Below are 16,692 nucleotides of genomic sequence, written 5' to 3' on the forward strand. Positions count from 1 at the left end.
CATGATTCATATGAAATTTCAGTTAAGTTTTTGGCCTCTAAGTTCATGTTAAAAAAGAAAGATTAAGATCCAGGAGATGTTAGAACTGACAATTTACTGTATATATCTGGTAACTTGGAAAAGCCTGTGAGAGATAGGGGCTGCACTGAAAAGGAAACCATTTGTGTTCCTCTGCCAATGGACTCCTGCTGAATGCCTGGCTTTGGTAGCTGGATACTGTGAAGCTAAATTGACAATTAATCCAATGAACTTTCATCTCCAAAGAACATGAACCCCTTCAGCCTCTTCCAGTATAAAAGAGATTACTTCTGTTGTAAAGCAAAGAACAAATATCTTTTTAATTTCTTGCAGTCAGTGACTTCTAACTGCATTATAATCTTTGCCTTTTGGTTTTGGAGCAAGTACTCCAAATAAACTCCCATACAAGTTGCTGTAATATAATCCCTGTTAAAAGAAGTTATAGACAAACTGACATAGATAAAATGCATTTTTGAAGAAGATCATGGATAAAATATATGTTTGATATTCTTCCTTCCATTATGCCCTTTACTACATTTTGCAATATCAATAACCTAATAACATAGGAGTAAATCCCTCTCTTCAGTGCACTATTCAACTATAAAAATAGGAAAACTTGAATTTTTTTTCAAAATATTATAAACCAGACCTGTGACTATTATAAAGAAATTAATGAGAATAACCCTTATAATAGATGTGTTTTTAAAACAAAGCCAATTTTTGGAGAATAAATTATTTTTAAATTCTACCCACTACCCATTTATTTTAACCCCTTTTTTCACTGCCACTTTTCCCTTCTAATAATTCTGTATTTTTTCCATATTTTTATCCTAAATATATAAACCTTTCAATACAGATTGCAATCCTGAAATTGAACTAGCCTACCTTATTCATCTGGCCTGCTCATATGGGTCTAAATATCCACTGGCATCTGGTAACAAGGCAGCCTGCAGCACTGGAACAGGAAATGCTATGAAATCATAGTAGTGAAGATATCATTTAATGGGGGCCATGTGTACAATCCACTGTGCAAGTTTGCTTGTTCTTTAAACAAAATAATCACCATGTCACAGGTGGATGGAAATATCCACCAAGATTTTTGAAGCATTTAGTCTCAGCAGACTCTTTTCCAGCTTTTCCTTATTTAGGTTCTGTTTTCCAGTCTTCAAGTCTTAGTACATCTCACTAATTTAACTGTTAAGTGCAAAAAGATTTTGTGCCATGCAAAATAAATTATTAGTTCAACTTGCATATCATATCTGTTTTATTAATAGGTGAGTGGTTATTAGAAGATACATACTGATCATTTATTCAGGAACATATAAATGTATATGAATCATGAAGAAAGGAAGGGAAATTGTTCCCATTTCCACATTTTCAATATAAATAATATTTTATCAGATTTTATAAATCAAAGCTGCTCCGTGTTTTATTTCCTCTCAAGTGTTCATATTTTCCTTGAATTAAGTTTTTATTTATATATGAACCTCATAGTAAGTTTTGCTATCTTACAAACATAAGGGTTGCCATATGCTTTCATAAACAGAACTTTTATTTGCTCTTATTAGCTTGCTGCATCAACACAGAGCAGATTATTTTTGAAAGATGCAGTTTCATACTGCCAAAGATCCAGGAAAGAATGCACCATTTTAAAACTGAAGTCCATTTCATGAGGAGCTATTCTTTGAAAGAAGTTTGATTATATAGTGCCAACTGCAATGTCACGACTACAATCTAGAAAAGGCTAGGGTTCCATCCTGCTTTTTTAATATTTTTTTTCAAACAGCAGTATAACTGGAAAAACATGAAATCATTATAGTAATAAGCATATTGGAAATTATAGTAACAAACATACTGAACTACCCTCTCTTTACCTGTTTCTTTTTCTGTTGTTCTAAACTTTTATTTGCAATGTTTTAAATACTGATTTGAAGTTCTTTATACACTAGAAGTTATATAAAGTTTTTCAACACAGCATCAAAATAGATACAAGGATATGCATTTGAAATGGATATTTCTAACAACTAGATTAGATTTTCAATGATCCAGCTGACATTAATCTGTTCAGAATGCAACAATTCATAAAAAAAAACCCAGCTTCAATTCTGTCTGGATTCATAAATATTCTAATCTCATTCTCACAGGTAAATAGTGATAAACTGTTAATGTCATTTAGCATTCTGAACTGATAATTTCAATTTATTTTCCATTATACTGGGCAATATTTTCTTCATTATTTTTGTTTCTTTGTACAGTATCATTTTGGTTAATAACAGCAAGGTAATTCAAACTTGAATGAGGAAGGTAAGATACATCTTATTATCATTCCTCATAATACCTTATTGTTGACATAAATTTCTATGTTGCTTAAAAAATCATTGAAATGCTATTCTATTCTTTTTTTTTTAAGTAGTCATAAAATTAGAGTGCAGGAATTAGAATGCTGAAAGATCAGGGGTAATTATATTTGTTATGCTGGCTGCATTGGTACAGAAGCTCCATGAAAAATCACAAGCAGTTAGTTTTAAAGATTTTCAATGCATGTGAAATAAATGGAAGCAAGACAATTTGACAGATTATTCCGTAAAACATTCTCACAGAAAAGGAATCTTCACATCATACCATTATCATGGTGAATAAACTGTACACCACACACTGAAAATTTTAGTGTTGCCATTTAATGAAAAGATAAGAACTAGTGTACCAAATCTTCTTTAATTAAGATAAATTAATTTAGAAATCAATTATGAAAATAATGTAATAAACTTGAAATGTAGTGGAAAATAGATTCTTCTAACCAGAGATTTTATAAATTAGCATTTTCTGAACATTTAACAAAAGAGGGTTTAGGGAGTTTTAAAATTTATATGCAATACTAAACAAAATGCTGATCTTAGTTTGAGAAAAACTATTTTTTGACTACTGAAATTAAGTGTTAGGCATTAGACAATGTTCAAAGTTAGTGAATAATTCAAAATTTCTGTGTGGAAAAATATCTATTTTTATTGAGCCTCTAGAAGTAATATCAAGATCATTTCGGTATATCATAAATTAGTGCTAATAACAAACAGTACGTTATTGGCACATTTTGACTTTACAAAGCTAGGAAATCAGAATTCTTTAGCTGTGCACCAGGTGCCCCCAGTGGTAATTTGAATAACTGCCCCTTACTCTCCTCTGCTGAGCTGGGTGCAGTACCCTGTGTTCACCTGGAAAAGCTGTGTGATTGCATAGAAGAAAAAATTATATGAATGGTTGTAATTTCAGAGAAGTCAGTTTCCCACTCTTGATTTCTGAACAGCTGCACAAGTGCCCATGCCAGAACAGAAGTGATGCAGGAGCAGGAAGAGGTAGCTGGGGTGAAACAGAGACTCACAGAATGTAAGAGACATCAAAAAAAAAGTCAATGATGTGTTACAACTGAAATCACATGGAAGCCTTATTAACACTGCAATAAATTCGAGTTGTTAATTTAGATATCTGAGTGAAATACACAAAGACATGTAGTGACAGCATTCTTGCCCTTTTCTTCCCAGAGCATATATTTTATGTTTGTAAATAAGGTGAAAGCCAAGAAACTACAGAATTCTCACCATTTGTACAAACTAAGAATTCTATTTTAAGAAGCACTCCAGAGAAATTAAAGGAATGTTGTCAGGTATATCTACCAGCAGGACTTAAAGAAAAAAAGTTTCTTTTCTTTTTTAATACCATTTTTAGCAGTGATGCCTTTTTCCCTCTGCTATTCAGCCTAACAGTGAACCTTATTTTCCCATCTCTCTCTAGAAAGCAGTAAATAAGAATGCAGTAACTTTTTTAACAGTTTACTGCAATGTTTCTTGGGACACTAACCATGAACCTTGTACTTAGACCCTCTCCTCATAGTTCTAGTATGAAAGTTTTCTGTGTTTTGCATGGAGATTCTCTATTACAGAGATGCCATTTTCTCCATGATGTTTTGAGCTTCTTCTAAAGTGCAAACAGTTAAATTGCCAACATTTTTCCCTAGTCCCTGTACTACTAGAAAATGGTTCCTGTATGTCAAGCACTGCCAAAGACATCATTTAGGAATTCAATTTGTATTTCCAATCAAGCAATAGAAACTATGCCTTTTAAACTAGAAACTCAAAGGGAGAGCAGCAAGGTATAAAAGGAACAACGTGGTCTTTCCAAATGCCATAGGTCACAGTTAGTTAGTATCCAGATTTTGGGAAGGTAGAGATCATTTAAATCTCAGGTCAGAAAAAAAGAACCTGAGGACAAACTGACTTTTTTCTGACCATCTTTCTTTGGTTTCTAGGATAGTCCTTTGGTTCAGATACTTAGATGGCAGATGTAATATTGTTGTTATATATGTGAAAGCAACGGTGTCTATAGGACAAGAAGACTTAAATTGCACACAGGAAATGTTTACTATGTTCCTGAAGGACCAAGTGTTAAGAAATTGTCCTGAAATTCAACATTATAAAAGCTTGTGGTACAGGGTAGTAAGTTCCTACCTTATGAGCATTTCCACAGGATCCTAGTACATTCAAGCACACAGGACAAAAATTAAGGTCCACCTCTATTTTTTCCTAACTTCCATGTGTTTGACTTTGAAAATCTCAATTAAATTATTTTAATTTGTTTCTGAATACAATGCAGTATAAAGGATATAACTGGATCAGGAAGGAGGTAATAACTACAATGAAACATGTTTGCTTCTGGGCACTCTTTGCATGTAAAAATGGAAATAGTTTAATTTAATTTTCTTTTCATTATGGCATGAGGGACAGTTTACCCTATTACTGAATGAATCCCACTATTAATGAACAATTCAATTGATGAAGTAATCATGCAAGCATTATTTTTTTTTTACATATCTTATATTTCTAATATACAAGTAATGATTATTTATTTATCTTATTTAGCTCCTCCCAATAACACTTAGAAGCTTTACTCATCTCCCCTTTACTTCAAATAAAACATGATTTTCTCATGTATCCTCAGCAGAGAGAGTCAGAAAATTCCCAATCCATGTGAAATCTGAAATTGAATAAACAACAGCAGTGACTGGCCTAGTCCTCTGACAGGAATTGGAATATTCACATGACTTCTGATAGATGCTGATCCAGCATTAAGTGAAATAAAGTCTTCATTAGATTCACATGTTCAGCATGTTGACCTCCGTTTGCTCCTTCAAGTGTGAGTCCAAGACTGGCTCTCACAGACACTCCAGACAAAACAAATTCTCCACTAGTATTAGGATGGACCCCATTTTACCATGGATATTTGAAGAAGGAACTTTCTGTCCTCACCAAGCAAGACAGTGCCAATGTCTGCTCACGTATCGGCTTCTACAAATCTGAAACTGCTATGCTGGAAACACAGTAGGTCAGAAGTCAGTAGGTTTTGTATCAGCCACATATAAAGTAATTCAAAATTAACAAAATAGATCTAATTGATTTTTATCTACCTACAATTCTGTCTTTCTTACACCCTTAGGTCATTCATTATTGCTTGTAACAAAACTACACTCCAGAGGTAAGTTTTGATTGAACTAAGTCTGGATGACAGCAGTCAAGCAGGTTATTTTCTGGGCCCAAGATAAGTCATCCAGAAACACTTTTTTTCCCTTTTTATTTAATCCAGTTTTATCAACAGACAAATGGGTTAATTTTATGTCTCCCTGTGTTTCGGGGTAGGCTGCAAGATCCAACTGAATTCTGGATTTCCTGGGACAGAAAGTAGGACTAGGAAATAATCAATCTATGGCCAATGCCAGTTACTCCTTTAAAATATGGGCCACAAGTAATTAATATTTTAAAACCATGTATAATTAAATAAATTTCCTCAAAAGAAGACACATTATTTAATTTAAATTGATTTGATTTAATTAAATGAAAAGCTATTTTGAAGGCCCTATGGCTGAAAAATTATGAAATGGAAAAATACAGTTCATAATAATGAAAAAGAAAGGTAAAGCCAGCATTTCTGTGCTTTAGCACTCTTTCAGAATAAAAGCACAGGACCACTTTTAACTAGTTCTGCAGCTAAAAGGTCTTGCCAAGCTTTCTTAATTTTGTGGAAGGAGAAGGCCAGATTCCAAGCTCCGCTCTAGTAATTTATCACAGGTAGCTATACTGTTTTCCATGGTTATTTTTAACCTTCTAACTTGCTGTCCTTCCAATCTTTCTTTTCATTCTGATGCTTTGTCTTCCACTAATGACTTCAGTTGTTATTTGTGTGAGGAAATAATGCAGTATTTGATTCATGGCTAATAAGGCTTTGAGAAGAAAGCCTCTGAAAGGAGAGATTATGTTTTGATGGACTAGATATTCAAGTAAAATTAAAATGAAATAGCTGTTGAAAATGCAAATACCTATTGTTTCCAAGCAAATTTTCTATTTTAGAAAACTCAGAATCTCTAATCTGTGTTTAAGATGGACAGAGATATTAAGTTCATCTGAGAAAATATCTTATATATTGGAGTAGTGCAGAACAGGAATGCTTATATAGGTGAAGTGTAATTCTGCCCACACGTCCCCTACAGGGGAATACCTCATATTTATCTGTCCCTACAGGGACAGATAAATATGAGGCATCATCCACCAGGTGTTCTTGAAGGAAATCACTGTAGCAATTTAAAAGTAATTACACACTATATTCAGGAAAACTATGAGCAAGGACTCAAGCCTGAAAGAAGAAAGTAGATTGTCTGGGTTTTGGAACCAAAATGTCAACAGAATTAATTGAGTATTTAACACATTTGTTTCTTCCAGAAACCCCCCTGGTGAAATAGGATCATGACTTAAGGATATCTTCTTCTCTGTACATTATAGGTAAATATACTGATGTTCCAAAGCTAGAAATTCTACAAAGCAGAATTTTGTCAATGAGGTTTATTTGTCTTTGAAAAGGAATACAATAAACAGATCCTCTAAAGAATCCTGAATGAGTATCTTCATTTCAGTAGTATGGGTAAAAAATGAAAAATGCCCATGCAACATTTATAAAATGGGAGACTGTATCTTGCTTGCCTTGTCAAATGAAATAAGATCAGCATTTAATGACTAGTAAAAGTGAGAAATGCAAATATAATTATCTTATCTTGTCTCCTGTTCTGGTCTCCTGCTTCAAAGCCAACAAGTATTCCCCTAGAAAAGAAATTGTAAATATTTCTACTCAAGTTGCACCATGCTCTGTGTGGAGAATTACCATTGCACTTACACACATATTAACAGTACACCAGGAAAATTATGCTACTGTGTTGAAATTTACTGCTCAATAGGTTTTTTAATAGGTTTAGTATTTTAAATAGGTCAGATCTGGATGGGTTGACAGTCACAGAATTTGCTGATAATCAGCACACAAACTGCTTCAAATTGTGGAAATTCTTCACAGACATGTTTAATGGAACAATAAGTGGGAAAAATTCCCCTTATTTTTTCTCAATTTTGGAAATGACTGAGGTAGTTCTTTTTCCTTCAGATTTCCACACACAGAAGAAGAAACCTTAATCAGAGAAGTATAATGTTTGACCAATCAATAAGCAGGGAAGAGCAGTGATTTGTAAGAGAAATTACATCACCTTGATTACCTATGACTTGCAAAAGTGAAAACTATGAAGATTTGTAAATAATCAAAGTGAATAACCTGTCTTCCTCCTCTTCCCACAACACATTTTGAATTAAGAGTACACATTAGAAGTAAAATTATTTTAGAAAGTTAAAAATAGCAATCATAACTTGTTTGTATAGGACATATCTTTCATTTTGACTAGCACCTTCCTTTACAAATCCCTAAAATTATTTCCATGGGATTATGGTGGATTAAATGACTGTTCAGGGTAAAACTGGCAGAATTAGGTCCTAGGAGATTTCCTGTGCTATGCTATGATCCCAGAAGAGAAGGAGTAGGAATTACACTACTAAAATTATTAAAGCCAAATGGGATTTATTATTTAATATACCCTTTGAGAAACATTTCTGCATTAACAGGAGGACAGACAGGATGACATGGAGTTCCATATTTTACTTGAGTCTCATTTGTCACTATCAACTTGGTCTTTGACAAAGGTATTGCTACTTAACTTTATTTTTAAATCTGAGAAAAAAAATTATATTCCCTGAATATGTTAAAATTATCAGCTCATAAAATAAACCTTTTACAGAAGGGTTGGGGTTTTTTCATTGCGCGTTTTTATTTGGAGTTTTTGGTTCTTTTTGGTTTTAGGATGAAGAGAGAGACAGGAGAATACAAAACTATGGCCTATGGGATGGGAAAAAGTGGGAATTGAGAAATTATATTGTGATTTATTTCATGAAAAGAAAATACAACTTCTCATTGTACACTGAAAAGAAGACATTTGAGACACTGCAAAAATGAATTTGCTTAATACAATGCGTCAATTGAGAAACAGCAAATGCAATACTTGATACCCCATCCACTGTAAATATTATCCTTTTATCTTATCTGCTTCAGCTGTACATTTTCTTACCAAAATGTTGCAGTATTCAAAAACTATTCAAAATGTTTTCTGTGAGATTTTTTTAGGAGAACAAATGAAGCATAGTAAGTGTGCATCAAAAGGACTCAGGAGATCTTTGAAACTATAAATAATCTACAAAACTCTGTCATTCATTCTGAGTTCATTAATATAATTAAAAGACAGAGAAAGACACACCTTGCAACTTTAGATATCTGCCAATGGCAAGAATCTAAGGGTCCTAAAGTTCTAAATTGTATTTTAACATACTAATATGTCAGTAATAAAATTAAAATCCTGGCAAAGGGAAGGATGAGTAAAGGCAAAAGATATCCTTGGAGAAATTATGTAAATTTGTGGGGAAACATCAATTTTAAATCTTGAGAGAAGATGGCTAAGCGGATTCTATTGTATCTTCTTGTATGTGTACTCTTCTTCATTTCTATGTTTCTGTGTTACTTTGATAATTATTGACTCTACACTGAAATACATTGAGAGAAACAGTAAGGATTTCTTTGTATCAGTCCTGTGATTGATCATATGTGTCAAAACAAGCTCAAATCATCTCACAGCAAGAATGTCTCCCAGACCCAATGATTTCAGGAATAAATATAGGGAAACACATAAAGGAGATTAGTTCTGATTTTACTTTCAAGACTGATTAACAGGGTATCGGTATCCAAATGAACCAATCATAGTTCATTTCTCTAATTTTCTTTCCTTCCCTAACTCAAACACCTTACTGACCACACAGTTCCTTCCAGAACTGTTCTGACACTGTTCTCACTTTACTTTCCTCTCTAATTTTAGTTTAATTTAGAATAACTATTTTGGATCAGGACAAATCAATTAACATAATAATGTGCCTTAAGTTATTCAAGTTACCATCTCTAAGTTTTTTTCTCATGTCCCATAAAGGCAAGAACCACAGACATACCATGTCGTGGTATTCTTACCAAGCAAACAGATGTAAAGAATTCAAAGAATTCTCATTATATAGAATAAATATTTACTTATGGTCATACGATACAAGAAGGTTAACAATTAGAATAAATAATTATCAGGAAAAAATAAAAGGAAGGTCATAGTTTAAACAAAGGTATTGCTGCAGTTTATGAGACCATTTAGTTCATCTTCTAGGCCCACAGTCCTCTATCTGCCACCTTTAAAAATACCTTAGGAAGTCCTTTAAAGTATTTTCATTGTGAATAAAATAACTATTAAATTGTTCATGCTGCTGTAGTTAACACTGCATCAGCAGTTTTACTGTAGCCCTTGGTTTCACAGGTTCATAACTCTACAGTAAACATGTTCTTCAGTCTGAAGCGCAGCATAGAAAAGAGAAATCATAGAAAAAGTAATTCAACTATCAAAAATCAGTGTCAAATTTTGAAAGGAAAGGAGTTTAGGTAAGTATGGTAATCTAAAAATTATTTTATGCTTTGGAAACTAATAAATAATAAACGTAAAGATTCAGTGTGCCTTTTTATGGTTGTTCTCATTTCAAATGACAATAGATTCATCATAAAAGACTGACGTTATTTCAAAATTCTCAGAAGCATTTTAAGTTATCCATAGTCTTCTAAACATGTCCACAACTCTGTGTCAGCAAATCTGCAGTGACTTTTAGTCTTTAAAAACATGTCCATGTGTACAAAGGGTATTTTTTCAAGGTTAAACATTAGAGCTTTAAGTCCTTTCATATCAACCATTTTTAAAAAGGGTATTACTGTTATTATTCTACTTATTATTAATTATATCATAATAAAAGGCAGAGATAAAGATGTAATGCTTTACAGAAGGAATAATAGTTTTTCAGAATTAATACTATTGTTTTGCCTTATTGATCCTCACAGAGCTGCTAAAGCTTCATCTTATATGGCAGAATAACTGTACCATATACCATAACACAGATGAGAACTCAATATAAACAAAGTAAATAATCACCTTAAAAGGAGTTAAATATAGCCTGAAATACACAGTGAGTCCAAGGAGTGGATGTGGAGTGAGTCCAACTTCACTAGAAGGCTTACATTGAGCAGAATGGAAGATAAAGGGTCTGATCCTATTTTGTACTCTCCTAAATCTACAATTTAGATCCTATTTTGTACTCTCCTAAGGGACCACCTCTTCTGTTGAAAAGAGCACAATTTGCCAAAGAAAAATGTCCAGTAACTCTCTGTTGTGAACGCTTGCATCCAGTATTTTCTTTCAAAGTGAGGCACTGATGTCCTCCTGTTAATATGAAAGTTCAGTGAGTCTGTGGCTTTTATTTATACATATGCTGCCACAGACCTGTGCCTGCTGCAGGATCTCCTATCAATTCCAAGGTGTTTTTCCCACAGCTGTAAGTCCCATATTCTGTAAGGAGGACACTGATTTCTATTGGGGTGTCATATCACCACAGTCATTGCATTCTCAATGAGATTTACATTGCACTGTCCCCCAAAAAATATGGGGCTTCACAATTAAAAACTGTCTTCTTTCAGTTTATTTATTTATTGTATAAGAGCAAAGAATATTGCAAGCACCTCACAAATATTGAAGAGGGGGCATTGTTTAGAGTAATTATTATTTTCAGGCTATTTTATAGGTTTGCATTTGAATTACTGCATTAAAATCACTGTAAAAAAATCACCCAGAAGAAAGGTCACAAGACTCAATTTCTGCTATGAATAAAGCCAAAAAAAAAAAAAAGGTTGCAAAATACAAAGTTAAAAAGGACACTAGCAGGATAAAACTCATATTTTTTACTGGATGTCATTTCCTCAGCTAATAATAACATTAGATTTATAAGACTGAGAGAGGAAAAGGTAATTTAATTTTCACCATTTGTGTTGTATATTGCCAAAGGTCAGTCTCTTCACAGCACAGTATCTACCTGCATCTGATATTATGTAAATCAATTCACAAACAATTCCAGAAAAAGAAAATAGCATTAAAAAATAATCTAATGATACAATTTATAAGGGATAGGAGAGATGCCGCTTTGTAAAGTATTGAGCCTTGGAGTGATACAAAGCGGCCATACTGAATACAGGGCACATCTCCACAAGGAACCAGCAGTGCTTTGTGTTTGGTATTAACCAAATAAGAGAAATTGGCAAATTTTTCATCTCTGCAGAGTTTCTGCAGCAAAAGAACTACTCCAGCAAAAAAGCTCTTCCATTTTCTCACAGCAGCTGGAGGTCTTCAGACAGTTAAGAAATCCTAGATTAATGATCATTACTTCACCCTAAATTATCTTCTCTGATTACAACAAATGCATTTGGGGCTAAAAGAAATCTTATTCCTGTCTGACTACTTATCATTATTAGTGTTACAGTATGTAGATGATAGTAACTAAATGCAAATAAAATAGTTCACTTGCTGTTCAGTGCTTAAACAGGAACCCTGAAAAGAGCCAACAAAATCTATTATAGCAACCCTCTGATCTGTACTGTGCCTCAGATCATTGTTCAGAAGTGTCAGGGCACTCTCACGTTAAATATTCCCTTCTCTGCTGAAGAGGTACAGAAGTCAATACAAGTAGTAGGAAAGATGACAGCACAACAAGATATTTATGAGAGCTCTTGGCAGCAGGTGCACTTGGCTACAAACTGGAAAGGATGAACGTAGAGAGACCAGTGCTGCTGGAGCGCAGCAAGAGTACGTAAGCAAGGCACAAGCACATTAAAGTGGTTCACAATATCACTGCAAAGCATAGCTGGATCAAGACAGAATGAGAGGCACCAGAACAGTACTAATCCTAAAAGAGAAGAAGATAATGCACTGCACTAAAGAGACAACAAACTAAAAGTCTGGTGCTCCAAATTGTTTCTTTGAGTTTCTACAGAGCACTAGTGCTTCTAGGAGTAATGGCATCAACTATAGGCTGCTACTGGAAAGAATGGATATTTCAATCCACTTATATTAGAATAATAGAATATCTTGAGTTGGAAAGGAATCAAAAGGGTCATTGAAGTCCAGCTCCTGCCCAGAGCAGAACAGCCCCAAGAACCACACCAAGTGCTTGAGAGCATTGTCCAAATTCTTCTTGAGCTCTGTCAGGCTGGCGCTGTGACCACTGCCCTGGGGGGCCTGTTCCAGTGCCCAACCACCCTCTGGGTGGAGAACATTTCTTGGTATCCAACCTAAACCTCCCCTGACACAACTTCAGGCCATTCCCTCAGTCCTGTCACTGGTCACCAGAAAGAAGACACTAGTGCCTACGTCAGCATCTCACTTTAAAACAGAATACTTGAGCAAGTGCAAAGACTTAGACTTAGAAAAATATTTGGTTTATGAAAGAGTGAGTAGCACCCATTCAGAAAGAGACAATGTAGCAAACCTTTGCAAATGCAATAAAAATAAAGCTTCTGTCCAAAAGACCCATTCTGATTCCAAACAGGGTCCAATTGCTGGTTACAGAGCAAAGGCTAAAGAAATCTGACTAAAATTTAATTTATAGGAATTTTTTAGTCTCCTGATCTCATAGCATTGCCTGACATCTTGCTCTTGAATAGATATTTTAATAGGAAAGCAATTTTAAAAATGAAAAATTACATATTGCTGCTTTGCAAAACTTAATGCAAACATTTTTGAGACACTAAATTCATCATGTCTATGTAAGTAGAAAAAAGATTTCACCAGAGGCTAAGGTTAGTATTCAACAAAAACTTAGTTAAAAAACACATGGCAGTAAATTAAATACTGTGGAAAAATAAACACATTTTAAGACTTTATTTCTTTCATAGTTAATTAATTCATGTTATTCATAGAAGGCATGTTTCCTTCCACAGCCCCTATTGGGCATCCTGACTCTTAAGATGAGACAGCTGTTTTCTTTGAGGAACCATTTTAGACAGTTAAAAGTCCGCAGATAATTGACTGGCCAAATCTGTAGGAGTCCCTTAGAGGTTGTAAAACATTCTTCTACATTTGTAATATTAATACCTAGTTTGTCCTTGAAAAGCAGCAAAAACCATTTCCTGCTTAAGTTAGAAACCTCTTTTGTAATCAATTATGTGAGTACTTTAAGTTCTGAGCAAGGAGTGGCATTGTCCAGGATAAAAAATGGAACATAGGGGATTAGATTTATTTGGTTCTTGTAATAATTGCTCTTACTGGAACAGACAGAAAACATACATGTTTATACTGCGAGACTAGAAATGAAAAACTATACCAAAAGTATGAAGAAAATTACATGGAGCCATTATTATACTACATTAAACAGTCTTGAGATATTAATAATTTTCCATCTCTTTACTTCTATTCTTAGAATTTCCCTCATAAATGTACTTGAGATTCAGCTCTCCAGTGTTGCTAAGAAAATTTACATAAACACTGAGTTCTCAAAGGACATCTAAGATGTTAATAATGAAAACTTGGCCAATATCCCCGCTATCAGAGTTTGATAAAGTAAATACAAACATAGTTATTTTTTAAAAAAGGAAGATTGAAATTGTATATGCATAATTATGTAATGCACAGCATGCAAGTTATTATAGTCAGTATTTTTTAAATATGCAAATTTCCTTTGGTAGAAAAGCATAGGTTATTATTATCTGTCATTACTGAACCAGTAGACTGCTTTAGAAGAAGTTCGTTTCCACCAGTATCAACTTCTTTGACAAAAAAACAGTGCCAAACCAACTAAAAACAATAAGCAAAAAGTTGTTATATGTTCTGTTACATATCGCTAGCCTCATCACATATTTGGAAGTTCAAATCTCCCAATTCTTTTCTAAAAATGCATTTCTATTTGTTTATCAGTTGAACACAGCCCTTTTGCAAGTTAAGGTTTTCTTAATACCTTTGGTCCATCAGAAATTCAAATATATTATTTCCAGTGTTTTCCATTTTTTAATATACAGTACATGGATAAGTTTTTAGAAAGAAATTTGATTCCTTATTTGAAAATTAAATCATATGTAGGCACATAATTATTTCTGAGGATGTAGTCTATAAGAATCCCAGTTTCCATGAAGAAAACCACAAACTTGGGCATTTAGAAATCAAGATGACTTTGTCTAAAATGCCTGATATTTTTTGAAAATCAGGTTTATACATGTAGCCAAATGTTAACAGAAATATATTTAGACATCCTTCAATTTTCTGAGTGATCTAGAGTGTCTCTCTTGTCATCATAAAAAAATAACTACCTATGGGGAAAAAATAATCCAGCTTTTATTAATGCCATAGTTTTTGATCAAGAAAAAATTATTTATAATTATCCAATTTTCCTGATAGAATAAAAGTTAATCTAGAGTACTCTAGATTTAGGAAATGACCTTTAAATTGAGACAAATCCCATTTTATATCACTTATATTCATTTATAAGGGATAGGAGAGATGCAGCTTTGTAAAGTTTGTTTGAATAAGAAAAGAATTTTTAAAAAATCTGTATTTCTCCCATATTTTGTTTTATATTTGAACTGAAAATTAGTTATACATAACCTGGCTAATAATAAAATTTGGGCTCTGCATTTCACTTATATATCTGAGAAAAGGATTAATAAAAATGTTGATGAGTGTAGAAAAATCAATTTGCTCTGACCATAAAAACTTAGGACCCTTATTGTATGATGCATTGCAAATTTGAGCATTGTTTTTACAGCACAGGGAAAAGATCTTTCTCTATATTTTAGGAATTCATGAGGGCATAATAGCTTACAGTGGCTACACAGAGTTAAATTCTAGATTGATATCACACATGGCTTATTTATTTAGTAAGCCAAATAAAAGCTGCAAGAAAATTATCTTTTCCCTATTATAGCCAAATAGAATAACATTAGGTATGAGCTTAAGTCACTCTTTAATAAGAACTCATGTTCATTATTAAAACAAATTTTAAAAAAAGCGATAATGTGTTAATGACATGTGGTCATGTAAAACATGTCAGAATTTTTCTTGGGGGGCAAATCACACACAAGTTACATTGAAGAATAAAAAAATATAATGAAAATGTCATTGGAATGGGTTTTAGATATTCTGTAGCACTTACTACTGGTGTGTATAGGTGTAATCATTGTACAGTGTATATGTGGTGAGCTGACCTCAGCAACAGCCAAACCCCTCCCCAGATTCTCACTCGCTCTCCCACAGGACAGAGAGGAAATAGAAGGAAAGCAAGAAGGCTCAGGGTTCAAGGCAATTACAATATATGAAACTGGTTTCTTTAAAGATGTCTTTACAAGTCTATCTGACTATCTAGTCAGAAAAATGACTTTTTCTTATTTTAACTTCTAGGCAGCCCACTCATTATCAGCAGAAATGACAGCAATTAAAAACTGGGAAAAACACCACCAAGGCTATTATAATACAGTGACAAATACTGAACTACTCAAGAGTCAGAAAACTGCTCTAGGAAGGATTTGTTTTTATTTAATTCAGAAATACTTCTTCCACATAAGAAGTAGATTTTCAAATATATTTACATTATTTTGATTTCTTTGCAAGTTAATAGCACTTAAAAACCTTTGTAAATATAATAAAAAATGTAACCAGTTTGTTGAAAGACAAGGATTTAGAAAAGAATCCTGACAGAGATTAAGCTGCAAATAGAAAATTCTCTGTAATAGAATCTGAGACAATTATAGCACCAATGATTGAATAACCCATTCATTTTCCCTTTTAAAGGATCAAAAGAAAGAAAGAAAAGAATTTTACAAGCTGAAAATTTTTAGATATTAAATGTAGCACATTAAATTAAGATCTTCCCTTTCAGCCTGCAAAATGCTTTATAGCAAATGCTCCATCTCATTCATATTTAAATTATATGAGTTCATAGCAACCTTAGAAAAAGTAAGAATTAATTTAGTCTTTTTAATGTTTGCAAAATGCAGGTTATATCAAGGTCCTCAAGTCTACTAAATCTACAGATCAGCATGGATCCAAGTGACAAGAACACTATCTATAGGAAACTTTGCAACTGAAAATACAAAATTCTTTCATTGACTTCAATTTGACATATATTTCTGAGTATGCTATTATACAATCTTTCCTTTTGGATTATCACCTGTAGCTAATAGATGTTATGCTAAACTCATTGCAAAATGGAAACAAATACAAAAAACATACCATTTCTTAAATAAACTTACATAATTTTTATCTTAATCTTAAAATAAATCATTGAGTAAATGATTTATAAAATAAATAAATCATTGTGTGTCACACGCAATTTCTATAATGTAATCCCCAGCACCTTAAAACAGAAGAAAAAACTG

The 16,692-nt window shown here is 33.2% G+C and overlaps 1 protein-coding gene across 10 annotated transcripts in view; it reads right to left on the reverse strand.

The window, feature by feature from the left end:
• Positions 1–16,692, reverse strand: part of GPC5 (glypican 5) — a 602,268-nt gene that overhangs the window by 242,777 nt on the left and 342,799 nt on the right. The window contains exon 8 of one of the 10 annotated variants that reach the window (XM_071430987.1): positions 6,919–7,154. The exons of the other annotated variants lie outside the window; for them this stretch is intronic. Coding sequence (XP_071287088.1) covers positions 7,099–7,154 — 56 coding nt within the window. The 3' untranslated portion in view covers positions 6,919–7,098. Of the gene's footprint in view, positions 1–6,918; positions 7,155–16,692 lie in introns of those variants that run through there. 10 annotated transcript variants of the gene reach the window in all.

Source organism: Agelaius tricolor, unplaced genomic scaffold, assembly GCF_023055355.1.
Source record: "Agelaius tricolor isolate 1412-34295 unplaced genomic scaffold, bAgeTri1.0.p SCAF_7, whole genome shotgun sequence".
NCBI lineage: Eukaryota > Metazoa > Chordata > Aves > Passeriformes > Icteridae > Agelaius > Agelaius tricolor.